This window comes from Urocitellus parryii, chromosome 1, assembly GCF_045843805.1.
Source record: "Urocitellus parryii isolate mUroPar1 chromosome 1, mUroPar1.hap1, whole genome shotgun sequence".
Lineage (NCBI taxonomy): Eukaryota > Metazoa > Chordata > Mammalia > Rodentia > Sciuridae > Urocitellus > Urocitellus parryii.
The window spans coordinates 278,158,401-278,171,767 of NC_135531.1; the positions used below are offsets into that span (position 1 = coordinate 278,158,401).

The following is a 13,367-nucleotide window of genomic DNA, read 5'->3' on the forward strand; positions in this document are numbered from 1 at the left end:
TGCATTCCAAGAAACTTTCTCTTTCTGGAATGGAAGTCTACTTTGTTATGTAGTGGGCCTTTTTCTTCTGGTTACATGTTCTTGATCCATGAAAATAATAATTTAATGGATGCAGAGGTGCTGGAGATATTTTTCTTTCTGTGCACACTCAAGAATGTAATTAGAGGAAGGATTCCGGCCAGCTCAACTGTTGCTGCCTGTTAAGAAACCTTGTTAAGTAAAGCTCCACCCTCATCTCTGACAGCAAGCTTCCTGCTGACTTTGGAGAAGGAGGGCTTTAGTCATGTGACACTATCAAACATTAACTTGGTGTATGGATTGGCTACATGTGAGGTGTACTGCAGGCAGCAGAAGAGGTGGAGGCACCATGGCAGTAGTGTCCCAGGGCCCATGCGCACTTCTCTTGGGCTTGCTACTGTGTGTGCTCAACCCTTCTATATCCCATGCGGAGAAACTGTTGATAATCCCAGTAGATGGCAGTCACTGGCTGAGCATGGTCGGGGTCATCCAGCAGCTGCAGAAGAGAGGACATGAAATGGTGGTCATAATACCTGAAGCATCAATTCATATAAAAGAAGCATCATTTTATTCCTTGAAGAAGTATCCTGTACCATTCCAAAGGGAGGACGTAGAAACCTCTTTTACTGAACTTGGGTTTTATGCTTTTGAGAATGTGCCTTTCCTGCAGCGCGTGGCCAAAATATATGAGAAAGCCCAAAAGGACTCTGCCCTGCTTCTGTCTGGCTGCTCCCACCTACTACACAACAAGGAGTTCATGGCCTCCCTGATGGAGAGCAACTTCGATGCTGTGCTGACAGACCCTTTCCTGCCTTGTGGTTCCATCGTGGCCCAGTACCTAGATCTGCCAGCTGTGAACTTCTTGAATGCACTGCCTTGTGGCCTGGACTTAACAGCTACCCAGTGCCCCAGCCCACTGTCCTATGTGCCCAGGGCTCTGTCTTCAAACTCAGATCACATGACCTTTTTGCAGCGAGTGAAGAACGTGCTCATTGCCTTGTTGGAGAACTTTCTGTGCAGTATGGTTTATTCCCCTTACGCAGCACTCGCTTCACAAGTCCTTCAGAGAGACCTGACTCTGCAGGACCTTCTGAGCTCAGCCTCAGTCTGGCTGATGAGAAAGGACTTTGTGAAGGATTACCCCATGCCCATCATGCCCAATATGGTTTTTGTTGGTGGGATCAACTGCCTTCACACAAAGCCAATCTCCCAGGTGTGTATTTGAGGGGAACTTTACCTGCCCATATTATCACAAGTACTTTGGATGAAGGAACTTTTCTTAGATATATGCAGGGAAAACATGATGAGGTAGTTTTAAATGTCCTCTTTTGTCGAATTCTGTCCTGCGTGTCTTCTAGACATCAGTGTTTCTGTCTTTGGTATAATCTTCTGAGTTATTCTTTATATCTAATAAGAGTTTAAGAAAGCATGCTTTAGGCATTTTATTCTGGGCATTTCAGTGGGTAGTTGTCAATTTAATGCAGTAAGTATTAAATGCCATAAACACAGAGTGCTGGGTTTGGGGCACCTTGCACTTTGCCCTTGATCAGGTAACAGACTTGAAGTTTAATCTGATCAATAGTTCTTTGGCATTTATATATCCTGGCAAGGGGACTTCCAGATTCTGGGTGTGCTAACAGGAATCCAGATCCTGTGACCTCTCTTTTAATAAGTTAGTTGCCATTGGGCAGAAAGGTCATGAATCTCATTCTGCATTGTGGAAGATCTTGCTCTAAATGTCTGACATCCTATGGCCTGTGTGGATGAGGACAAATGTGTGTGGATGAGGTGGCCTACTTGAGAAAGAATGAGTATTACTGATTTCCTAAAAGTGAAATGATAAAATCTAACAGGATAGAAAACCATTAATGATTCTCTGTCAGATAGAGGAAAATGAATAGGTGAAATATCACCAAACCAATTGGTACATCTCAGATAGGAAAGAAATCTAGTCAGCCTGCCCAAATTATAGAGTCATGAAAGAGAAATGTTTTTGCTATCACTGAAAGATCCAAGAGAAAGCAATGGCATTTCACATTCACTTTGAAATTTAAAACTTTGGTGACAGCATGCATACTGGAAATTCCAATCAGAATGAGAAGACTTGTTTATAAATCTTAGGATCTTCCCCCACCACACCAGCCTTGTCTATTCCTGGGACAGTCCGTCTTTCCGGCTCAGGATCTTTGGTACACTGCCCCTCTCAGTGGGGCACTGCCCTCTGAATTTGTCACATCTGTCTGCTCGTCTTTGAGATCAGCTTCAGTGTCACCTCCTTGGAGTTGGCCCTCTCCAGCAGCATTCTGTGCAGTTTCCTTCAGAGTCCATCAGACACACTGTCGTTTCATTTAGGGGGTTTCCCACCGTCTCCTCCATGTCCTGAGCCATGTGAAGGCACGTGAGACTTTGTGTCCATCACCTGCTGCCACGTGCATCCCTAACATCTGGCAGATGGTCTATATGTGCTTGCTATGCCTGGAACATCAGTTCCTAAGACTAATGTACAGTGGGTGCTCGCGGAATATTTGGCAAATGAATGAATGAAAAAACAGGTACAAACTAGAACTAGTTTCTGGATAGGTAGCAATCCCCAATATTTCTTCATATTCCTATGATTGCATAAAGATATCTATAATTGTATACGTGCATATACATAATATTTTATATATATATATATATATAGCTTTTTATGTTTGTTTCACAAAATAGGGTGGTAATATGTGCCTGTTGATCACTTATGAATATGCTGGGATTATTGCTCCAGTTCTAAATGCTATATCTATTTTTTAACTGCTCATCAGTATTTCGTGATACTTGGGTCCCATGGTTTATACTGCTAGCCATCTAATCTAGTTCACTATGGAGAAACATTGAAATTTGTATTCTAGGAAATTTTGTTGTGACTTCCAACATTATCTTAACAAGGATCAAATATTTTATAGCTTTCCTCATATTTATTCTGTTTTTCTCATTTTTAAGTGTATTAGTTTTTTGTCACTACTGTGAATATGTTATTTTTCCATTTCTAGCTCTAATTACCTACTCATTATCAGCTACCTCACCAAAATATTGATTTTCATGACTTTTTAAAAATGAAAATTCAGTCAGTTTTTGATAAGGAAATTTTGGGTTCTTCCATTCCAAATTTCATGCAAAATACTAGGGCTGTTGAATTCACTAGAAGCTCTAAGAGCAGGTGAATGATTCTGGTGATTGCCAGGATTCCTGGCTGGTTGCTGATTTTAGGGGAAACTGAGTTTTACTTTATCATTTTGCATTATGTCTGCCACTGTTTGTGGGAAAACAGTCTTTATTCAAATGATTTTAATCTTTAGGAGGTTTATAAGGACAGGTTGTTAAATTTTATCATCTGTTTTTCCAGCATTTATTGATATAATCATATTCCCCTCTATCCCATAAATTTGGTGAATTGCACAAACTACCTATTGGTGGATGCTTTGTTTGGTGCACACATGCTCAGGTGTGAAAATATCCATGTAACTGTAGCTGACAGTAGCCTTCTTTGTCTTGTTTTAATCGGAAATCCAACTATTTATATAAGTTAATTTTGCCACTCCTGTATTACTTTTTAAAATTTCCCTCATACCTCTTCAGTGCCCACTGTCTTCAGACTTTCTTTTTATATAGCATGAAGGTGGTATTTGTAATCTGGCCAGACATATTGCTTTAATAGGTGAATTTTGCCTGTTTGACTCTATGACTAAGTTTGATTGCACCTTGTCTGATTTATTTTACATTTCATTGATTTTGCTGTTTTTCCCCTTTGCCTGATTTTTGCTGGTTTGTCAAATTCCGTGCTGTTTTCTCTCTGCCCCTTTGTTAGTTAAAATGATACTACTCTGCATTCCCTTCCCTCTGGTGGCAGTTGTCCTAGTTCCAGCCCTCTTGGTGGAAGTCCTTAACTTCAAGAATAAAGATAAAGTCTTTATTCCATTAAGAGCGTCCCTAGAGAAAACACGACCTGGCTTTAACACATCTTCAGTGGGTCTGGAAGGAAAAGAATTGGAGAACAACATTTGGTGAGAAAGGAGTGAGCCTCAAGAGATCCCAGGAGTCATTCCTCTGGCAGGGAGAGAGGCTCTTTGTGGACTGTAGCCTTTCAGAGACTGTGGCCAGATGCAAGATTAGGGAGGCAGAGACTTCAAGATGGCCTGGAGGAATGTGCACAGGAAGGGGAAGCCCTGAGTAGGTGTGGTTGATCTGAGGGTAAAGTGGTAAAGCATGAGGTTTCTAGCATGTGGTTGAATTGGACTCCTGAAAAACAAAAAGATATTTGCCAAGGGAAAATATGATAAAATCCTGAAACTAAAAGTACCCAGTAAAATTTAGGAGCTCTTCTAAAGTTTTTGTCTTGAGTGGAGGAGGGCTCATCAGAGTGGGGAATCCTTTCACTCCGAGGTGAGAGGGTCTCCTCCCTTTTGGAAGGAGTCAAGGGGTGGGGGAATCAAAGGTTATTTTCAGTTAACATGTTGCTTCACTCTTTGGCCATTCCAGTGGCTGTGAAGTTAGGGCAAGGTTTAGAGGAAGTATTAGCAGGAGAGGGATCAACCCCAGCTTTATCCAACCCCATAAAAGCTGGCACAGGGCTGGGTGCTGGCTGTGATAACACAATTTCTGTGGTTGCTCTGTTGTCACCTGTAGGTGAACTTTCATGCCATTTGAGCTTAAGTCCTGCTATTCAACTGGATGTTTGTGGAGCTGTGGGCTTGACATTGTGTTAATCACATTCTCCTGGTTGCAGAATGGGTGTGGGAGAGTGTAAAAGATAGGAAATTAGACTCTGGCCTTTTCCCTACAAGATTAAATGTAGCCTATAGGAGTGAAGGTCCTTGGAAAGTGTAGGTCAGCCATTCACATCACTGAGTAGGAAAGGGCACTTATATGTGATCTGCCTCTCTCCAGGAAAGAGGGAAGGAGGCATGTGGTCTTGATCCCTGGAAGAGGGATTTTAGAAGAGCCATGGTCAGGATGTTCTTGCCATTGACCAAAAATGTGGTGTGGTGGGCAGAATGAGTTGGCCTCTCTGACCTATTTGATGAGACCATTGGATAAGGTCAGCTGCTATGATGAGCCAGACAACTTCTGAGGGTCTGAGGCTGGTGAGGGTGGTTGGGAGTGTACTCCTCCCTGGGAAGGCTGCTCAGTGTTTGCACTTTTCTGTCCATGTCTGTGGTTGAGCTTGGCAAATGTTGCCATTCAAGTGACACATGCTGAGCCCCATGAGAAGTCTTCTGTACCTCACATGTAGGTTGGCCAGGGTCCTGGCTTCCCCAGTACCATATCCCAGGGAACCCCCAGTTGTATGCAAACTCAGCATTTCACAATTGCATCAGTGCCCTTGATATGCTTCGTGAACATATAAAACTATCTGGGAGACTCTCAGGGTAATCGGATCATTAATTACCTAGGGCTGGGGAGGATTGCCATGATGGTCAGAGCTCCATTTTCCCAAAGTGGGACGGCTACCCTGTGTGCATGAATGTACATGGCTGTGTGTGTACATGGCTGTGTGTATATGGCTGTATATGGCCGTGTGTGCATGTACATGGCTGTGAATGAGTCTACATGGATGTGCGTGCGTGTGTGTGCATAGATGTGTGTGTGCGTGTGTGTGCACCTCCGCTTTTCTTTTGGGAAATGAGCACATTGCCTGGATTCCGAATCTCAAGGCAGTCCCACTGGTAACCCTGTAAAGCTCCTGTGTGGGGAGCAAGGGAGGGGAAATGATATAAAATTCCCAATTTTTGCCTTTAACATTGTTAGAAAGACATCCAGTTCATAGCTTAATGTATATAGTCACTAAAGAATATGAGCAAACAATTAACTGGGAATCTCTCCTATGGCTCTAGGAATTTGAAGCCTATGTCAACGCCTCTGGAGAACACGGAATTGTGGTTTTCTCTTTGGGTTCAATGGTCTCAGAGATTCCCGAGAAGAAGGCTATGGAAATTGCTGATGCCTTGGGCAGAATACCCCAGACGGTAAGAAGGCTCTGTATATCACTCCTCTATGCCTACCTTCATAGAGACTTCTAGTAGCTAAATTAATTCCACTAGTTGCGACTGAAGATTTGGCCATTCACTTTCCCTAATCCAAAGTGGTTTTTGTTTGTTATTTATTTCACTTGTTTTGGTGAAATTTAACCCTTAACTACCTTTAAACCATGGTCCCCTTCACTCAGAAGTCTCATTTTTCTCTAAGAGACACTTGTAGAGACCTTTAGTTAAAAATGGAGAATTCAGATAAAAATAAATAACATGTTGTTTCTTCATATTAATTGGAGCATTTCTCCAGAAAGCTGTTAGAACACTCGCTTTCTTTCACGTGCTGTTCTGTCTTCAGTAAGCTTTCCCTGGAGGCGCAGACAAGGGGGCAGCAGCCCGTGGCCGGGGAGGAGCCTCGCCAGTCGCCCAGGCCTGCGGCGTTGCCAGGTCTCGGCCCTGCAGAGGTCACGCGCATTCTCTTCCTCCAGAGGACTTGCTGCCCGGCTGCTGTCGCAGGGCTTTTTTATTTTGTTGTAAATCCTGCCACATTCTTTTATGAAGATGTCCCTTTCGCCCCTGCAAGGTCCTGTGGCGCTACACCGGAACTCCTCCATCCAATCTCGCCAAGAACACGAAACTCGTCAAGTGGTTGCCGCAGAATGACCTGCTGGGTATGTTGGGAGGGTCGGAGCCGGGCACCGGCGCGGGCTCTCGGGTGGCTGCGCTGGGTGCTGGCCTGCGGGTCCGGGCGGCCACGCCCTCCCCGTGTGCTTCTGTGGGGCCCAGCGCAGCCCCCCGAGGCCTCAGCGGCAGGACAGCCCCATCCCTCACGGTTCTGCCTCCCAGGTCACCCGAAGACGCGCGCGTTCATCACGCATGCTGGCTCCCACGGCGTTTACGAAGGCATATGCAACGGGGTACCGATGGTGATGATGCCCTTGTTCGGTGACCAGATGGACAATGCCAAGCGCATGGAGACGCGGGGAGCTGGCGTGACCCTGAATGTCCTTGAGATGACTTCTGATGATTTGGCAAATGCCCTAAAAGCAGTCATCAATGACAAAAGGTAAGAGAGAGGGTAAAGAATACCACCTGTGTTTTCCCCTTTGGGTTCACCGTCAACATTCTGGTGTGAAAATACTCCCAAAACCAGACTCATAAATAAGATAATTTGGGGATTCACTTTATGAAAGGACACTTTAGTTCTTATGACATTTTATTTCCCCTACTAGATTTAAAATTTTATTTTACAAAAGAGTCACCATAATAGGTGCCTCATCTATGAGTTTCTGCAGAGAGAAATGTTCTGTTACAAGAAGCAGAATGTCCCTAAGACAAAACAAGCCCAGGTTCACAAGTACAATGTTTCCTCTGAGGCCTGGTATCCAGAGGCATCGCACAGGTGGACGTTCTGTGATATCACAGACAAAAGCTGAGAAGAAAAGCAAATGCACGTTTATTCAGAAATGACTCTGAAAACTGTTCTATGGGCAAGAGCCATCAGATCACATGCTATCTGCATGAAGTGTAGGGTAATGCTGTCAAGCCGACTCCCAGCCAGGGGAAGAAATGATGGCCAGTAGTGCGTCTCTTCCAGCAATAGATAGTGTGTGTGTTTGCATGCCTGTGTGTGTATGTGTGTGTCTGTGAGACTGTCAGGAGTGTTGTCGTTGTCTGTTTTCGTTGCAAAAACAGAATACCTGCGGCTGGGTGACTCATAAAGACAGACGTTTACTGGCTCACAGTTCTGGAAGTTGGCGAGTCCAGGGTCTGGCAGTTGCACTTGGTGAGGGCTTCACACTGTGTCATAAGGTGGCAGGAAAATGGAAGGGCAGGGCATTTGTCAAAGAGATGGAACACGGGGAACCCTTGTTTGCAGCAATCTATTCTCCCAGTAACCACGCCTGTCCCACAGAAAGGCATTCATGGCTCTCAGTGACCTAATCTCTTATAGGCCCCACCACTCCTCTAACTCCTGCATTTGGAATTAAAGTCCCCACATCTGAACTTCTGGGTCACATTAAAACCACAGCTTACCCAGGTTGCTTTCTTAGGAAGATGCACCAATTGGGAGGACAGATGAGAATAGCTGGGTTGCATTCACCTGGAAGGACACAGTACACTGGGGACACAGCAAGCCTGGCCAGGGGAGGCAGGAGAGGACTGAAGACTGGCTCCCAGATTTGAGGTGCTAAGTGTATGCTGTGCCAGTGGACAGGAGGGAGAAGGCCACCTGACCCTGGGCTGGAGTGCTCGGTGAGCAGGTGATGTGGGTCGCAGCCCTTCCTCTCCTGGGCGTGGTCTTCTGACCTGGCACTTCAGGCCCACTATTCTGCCCACCCACCAGCACGCTGGCCGCCTGGCTTCAGCCCATGTGTTGATGAAACTCACATTAGTCACGTGACTTTGCTCCTTGGCTCAGTGGTGTGGATGACTACGTGTGACATAAAAATGACTACAAGTTCTCTAGTGTGTTATTATTTCATTTTTCATTTTTTTTTTGTGGTGCTGGGGATGGAATCCAGGGTTTCATGAATGCTAGGAAGACACTCTCTCACTGAGCCACATCCCCTGATCACATTGTTATTTTTAAAGAACACTAACCCATTAGCTTAAGTTATTATCTAACCTCAACTATTTGTTTCTGAGCAAAACATCTCTGTCTCCATGTTTCTAACAGTTAAGCTAGGACTGTACCTATGCAACACAAAGAAAAATGGATAAGTCTCAAGTATCAGTTTATGCAGACAACCATGCCATCATAGGTGCTCAATAAATATTGAATGAATGGCTGGCTGGGTATGGTGATGCACATCTATAATTCCAGTTATTTGGGAGGCTGAGGAAGGAGGATTACAAATTCAAGGCCAGTCTGGATAACATAGCAAGACCCCATCTCGAAATTTAAAAAAAGTAAATTGAACAAATGACTGAAATTTCTAAGAAAATTTAATATAAGAGCTATATAAAAGGAAGCTATTTAGCCAGATTTATGGCCAAATATGAATATTATGTTATGGTAATATATTTAAATAAAATACAGATATATTTAAGAACAGCAATGATCATAAGTCCTGAAGAGGAGGAGTATCTTACTTTTCTCTCTTTCTCCTTCTTCTCCTCCTTCTAATGTATCAGCACACCAAAGCGTCTGCCCATTTTGGATTTGTTTGTTCTGATTCAACTATCAGCACTGTCTAATAATCAGAATCCATCTTGCACTAGCAGTTTGCATAGGCAACTTCAGGCTAAATTGAGCACACAGGTGGTTTGATGTGTCAGTGAGTCAGTTGAAAGTGTACCCACCACCTTGGAGTTAACACTTCAAAATGTTTTTTCTTTGGCCATGTGTGATTGTTTGTAACTTCAGATGGGAGGCCACCTATAATTTATGACATGACTTTTTCCTTGATTTTACTATAAAGTAAAATTTTTAAATTTTTCTATAAGTATAATCTAATATTACACAAAAATTCCTGTTTCATTGTTTTACTATGAAGAAAGTAAATCTAATTCCCACAAAAATATAACTAAAAAGAAAAGAAGTAAAGTAGGAAGCAAGGTTTTAAAAATGTGTAAAAGTACAATTTGGGGTTCCAGTCTCCCTCTCTCTCTCCCTTCCTCTTTTCTCCTCTCTTCTTTTTCTTCCTCACCTTCTTTTTATCTACACAGAACATTAATTGAGAGAGAGAGAGAGAGTGTGTGTGTGTGTGTGTGTGTGTGTGTGCGTGCTTTCTGGTTAGAACAGAAATACAGTTCTCTACCAAGTTCAGAAAGTCTGGCCGCCAGCATAAAGGGTGGCTTGTTCATTGTCGAGGACGTCCTGGGCACCCACACATTTGTCTTTGTGTCTAGCTACAAGGAGAACATCATGCGCCTCTCCAGGCTCCACAAGGACCGCCCCATTGAGCCGCTGGACCTGGCTGTGTTCTGGGTGGAGTTCGTGATGAGGCACAAGGGGGCCCCCCACCTGCGCCCGGCAGCGCACGACCTCACCTGGTACCAGTACCACTCCCTGGATGTCATTGGCTTCCTCCTGGCCATCGTGCTGGGAGTGGCATTTATTGCCTTTAAATGTTGTGCCTACGGCTACCGGAAGTGCTTTGGGAAAAAGGGGAGTGTGAAGAGGGGCCACAAATCCAAGGCACATTGAGAGGTCGGTGGGAAGTAGGGTGAAATTTTGATCTATCCGCCAATCAATGGTAAACTTGAAAATAGGGTCAGTGTTAAATTCTTTTTATTCTTATTAATATTTTGCCATAGTTAGACATTCCCAGAGCATTTTATAAAAAGGAAAGTAATTTAATAGCTAGTTAAAGGTAGATAAAGGTATTAGATACAAATTCTGCGTCAGTGTTTTCAATCTGGCTGTGCCTGTCCCCTCTCCTGTGGCTTACAGACAGCCTGGGCACTCTGGGTTATTTTCCTCATGCAGCCGTGTGGCCTGTTTGGGAACACAGGATTCAAAGTTGGTCCCACAGTTTCCCCTACTTCACATAGCGGTTTTCATGCCACCATCTTGGTCTGTGGACTGCTGTGGACTAGCCCGTGAGTCACCAGTGACAGTCAGTCTTCACTTAAGTTCAGGTTCCTAGGAGGCACTTTTTATATCTGAAGAAGGAAGCCTGTATACGAGTGGGTGGGTGGAAGCCTTGAGAACAGTGTATGATTACTGACTTTGGGGAAAAATAATGATGCTATGAAATCGATGGACGATCCATTTGCAAGGGTGATCATTATTTGTGTCAATGACAGAAACCAAGTACATTTTATCTGATGTTTTTCACAACTAAAAATTTGTTAATAAATTGGCATAAATTATTTTTTCTGTGTTTTTCTTTATATTGGTGTTGCATTTTTTTATTATTAAAATTAGATTTTCTAATTATGGATGCAAGATAAGACAGAAAATTGAAAAAATATAGAAGTTGACATATCACACATTAGAAAAGAGGATTCGCCAATAATCACATTGCCCCGAAACAACCATTGTTCCCCCTATAGTTTGGAGCCTGAGTGTCCCCCAAAAGCCACATGTTGGAGGCTTTGTCCCCAGCCTGTGGCATCATTGGGGGGTGGTGAAACTTTTAAGAGGTGGGGCCTCCTGGGAGGAAGTTAGGTTGCTGGGTGAGCCCTTGAAGGGGACATAGACACCTCCCCTTCCTCTCTTTCTTTGCTTCCTGGCCACCGTAAGGTAAGCAGCTTCTTTCCCAATGTGCTTCCACCATGATGTGCTGCCTCACACAGACCAAAAGCAGCAGGTCCAAGTGACCATGAACTGAAACCTCTGAAACCGTGAGCCAAAATTAACCTTTCCTCTTTATAAGTTGATTTATCTCAGTTTTTTACAGTAATGCTGATTAACAGCATTAACCTGTATTTTAGCACATACAAATATTGTAGATACACCAAATATAGCTAGTATTTTCCAACATTCTGTACTCACTTTGCATTACTACAACAAAATAACCTGAGGCAACTAACTTATAAAGGAAAAAGGTTTATTTAGCTCACAGTTTAGAGGTTCAAAGACCTGGTGCCTTTGAACTGTTCCAGTGGTGCATCCACCTCTGTTCTGATGAGGATGGCAGGAGGTGGCACATCATAGCAGGAACCTGTTTAAGAGCAAACAAGTGATTACATCTTGAGCCAGGAGGGGAGAGAGTGAGAGCAAGAACGAGAGTGAGAGAAAGAGACTGAGGTCTCACAGTGCCCTGTGAGGGCACATCCCCAGTGACCTAAGGACCTCCCACTAACCCCCACCTCCTAAAGACCCCACCACTTTCCAATGAACCCTCCTGCAGACCCCCATGAGACCCACAGGTCTTTGGAGGACAGATCTAAGCTCTTGCATTCTTTTCCTCACCCCCAAAGTTTCGTATCCATCTCACAGTGCAGAACCCCAAGAGTTAATTCCATCCCCAAGTCAGTGTTCCAGCAATGCTCAGAAACAAGTCCAAAGTCTCATCTGAGACTCAAGGCAAATTCAGTGGTGAGCCCTTTTTAAAACAAAAAAGCAGGTTACATATGCATGTAGAAGATACAATGGCAGGACAGTCGCAGGGTGTGCATTTCTGTTCCTAAAGGGAGGCATGCAGAAAGGAAAAGGGGGAATCAGCCCAAAGCAAGGATGAAGCCAGCGGGGAAAACAGCAAACCCCAAGGCTCCATATCTGGCATCTGGGCACACTGTGGTGGGACGCGGGCTCCCGAGGGCTTGGTCATCCCTGCCTCTGTGGCTCTACCGGTGGCAGCCCACATGGCTGCGCCTCCAGCGGATTCTGCATGCTTCCTGCGGCTTTCCCTGCAGGGGCTGCATGTAATGACATCTCTGTTTTCCTTGGGCCTCACTTTAGCTTTGGCTTCACTCCCTCAACTGTGCCATGCATCATCCGTGAGAGACTCCCTGCAGGAACTGCAGCCCTGTAGCACAACTCTGCCTGGCCTCCCAGACTCTAAATTACCATAGAGGCCACCGAGAGCCCATAACCCTTGCAATTCTGCCTGCCTGCAGACCCAGCATCAGTGGGTGGCCCCAAGCACTCCATCAGAGTGAGCAACACTGGGAGCACAACTGTGGCGTGGAGGGCTTTGCTGACTGAGTGTAGAGAAGTGAATTCTGAGCAGTCCTGGGCTCTCATAGTTCCCTGGGACTCTTTCCTGAAACAGTTCTTCCCTGGAAAGTATTTGAAACAAACTTACACTAATATTCCTCTGTGCCTGTGAGGACAGTGGTGGCCTTGCTGATTGCTGAGATGACTGGGAAGTGTGGTTCCTATTTTCCCGGATTCAGCTTCTTTGTACTGGTGCCAACCTCTTTAGAAACCACCCATCCATGGCCACACCCTTACATTCTTTTGTGCTCCTTTCCTGGCCAGGCTACACATTTTTCAAGTCTTCTTTGCTCCTTTTTGCTCTTGATTCTCAATGTAAATTTGGCTAAAAGCAGCCAATAACATCCACGGTATAAATGCTTTGCTATTTTGAAATCTTTCTGTACCAAATAAATTAGCCTACCACATTTAAAGTCATCACAAAGTAATAGATTCAAATTATTTGCCATGGTGTGACAAAAGGGTGGCCTTTTCTCCAATTCCCAATAGGATCCTCATTTCCATAAGAGACCTCATCAACAAGGCTTTTACTGTCCACATTCCTATCAGCATTTTGGTCTTCTGAGCCCTCACTAGAATCGCTCACAGTGCTTACAGCATTCTAGGCTTTCTATAATTTACTCCTCCAAATTTTCCATCCTTTTTCTGTTAAACAATTAAAAGCCCCACACACACATCTTCAGGTATAGCTATCGTGATGATCAATCTCACTTCTGACACCAGTTTTCTAT

The 13,367-nt window shown here is 44.3% G+C and overlaps 1 protein-coding gene across 6 annotated transcripts in view; it reads left to right on the top strand.

Moving 5' to 3' along the window:
• LOC113187913 (UDP-glucuronosyltransferase 1A6) overlaps nucleotides 1-10,831 on the top strand; it is a 112,623-nt gene extending 101,792 nt beyond the window's left edge. For 5 of the 6 annotated variants that reach the window (XM_077791171.1, XM_077791170.1, XM_077791167.1 and 2 more), the window contains exons 2-5: nucleotides 5,889-6,020; nucleotides 6,607-6,694; nucleotides 6,870-7,089; nucleotides 9,879-10,831. In XM_077791171.1, coding sequence (XP_077647297.1) covers nucleotides 5,889-6,020; nucleotides 6,607-6,694; nucleotides 6,870-7,089; nucleotides 9,879-10,176 — 738 coding nt within the window. In that variant the 3' untranslated portion in view covers nucleotides 10,177-10,831. Of the gene's footprint in view, nucleotides 1-364; nucleotides 1,232-5,888; nucleotides 6,021-6,606; nucleotides 6,695-6,869; nucleotides 7,090-9,878 lie in introns of those variants that run through there. The other variant, XM_026396021.2, reaches the window with a different exon arrangement.
• The last annotated feature ends 2,536 nt before the right edge of the window (nucleotides 10,832-13,367 follow it).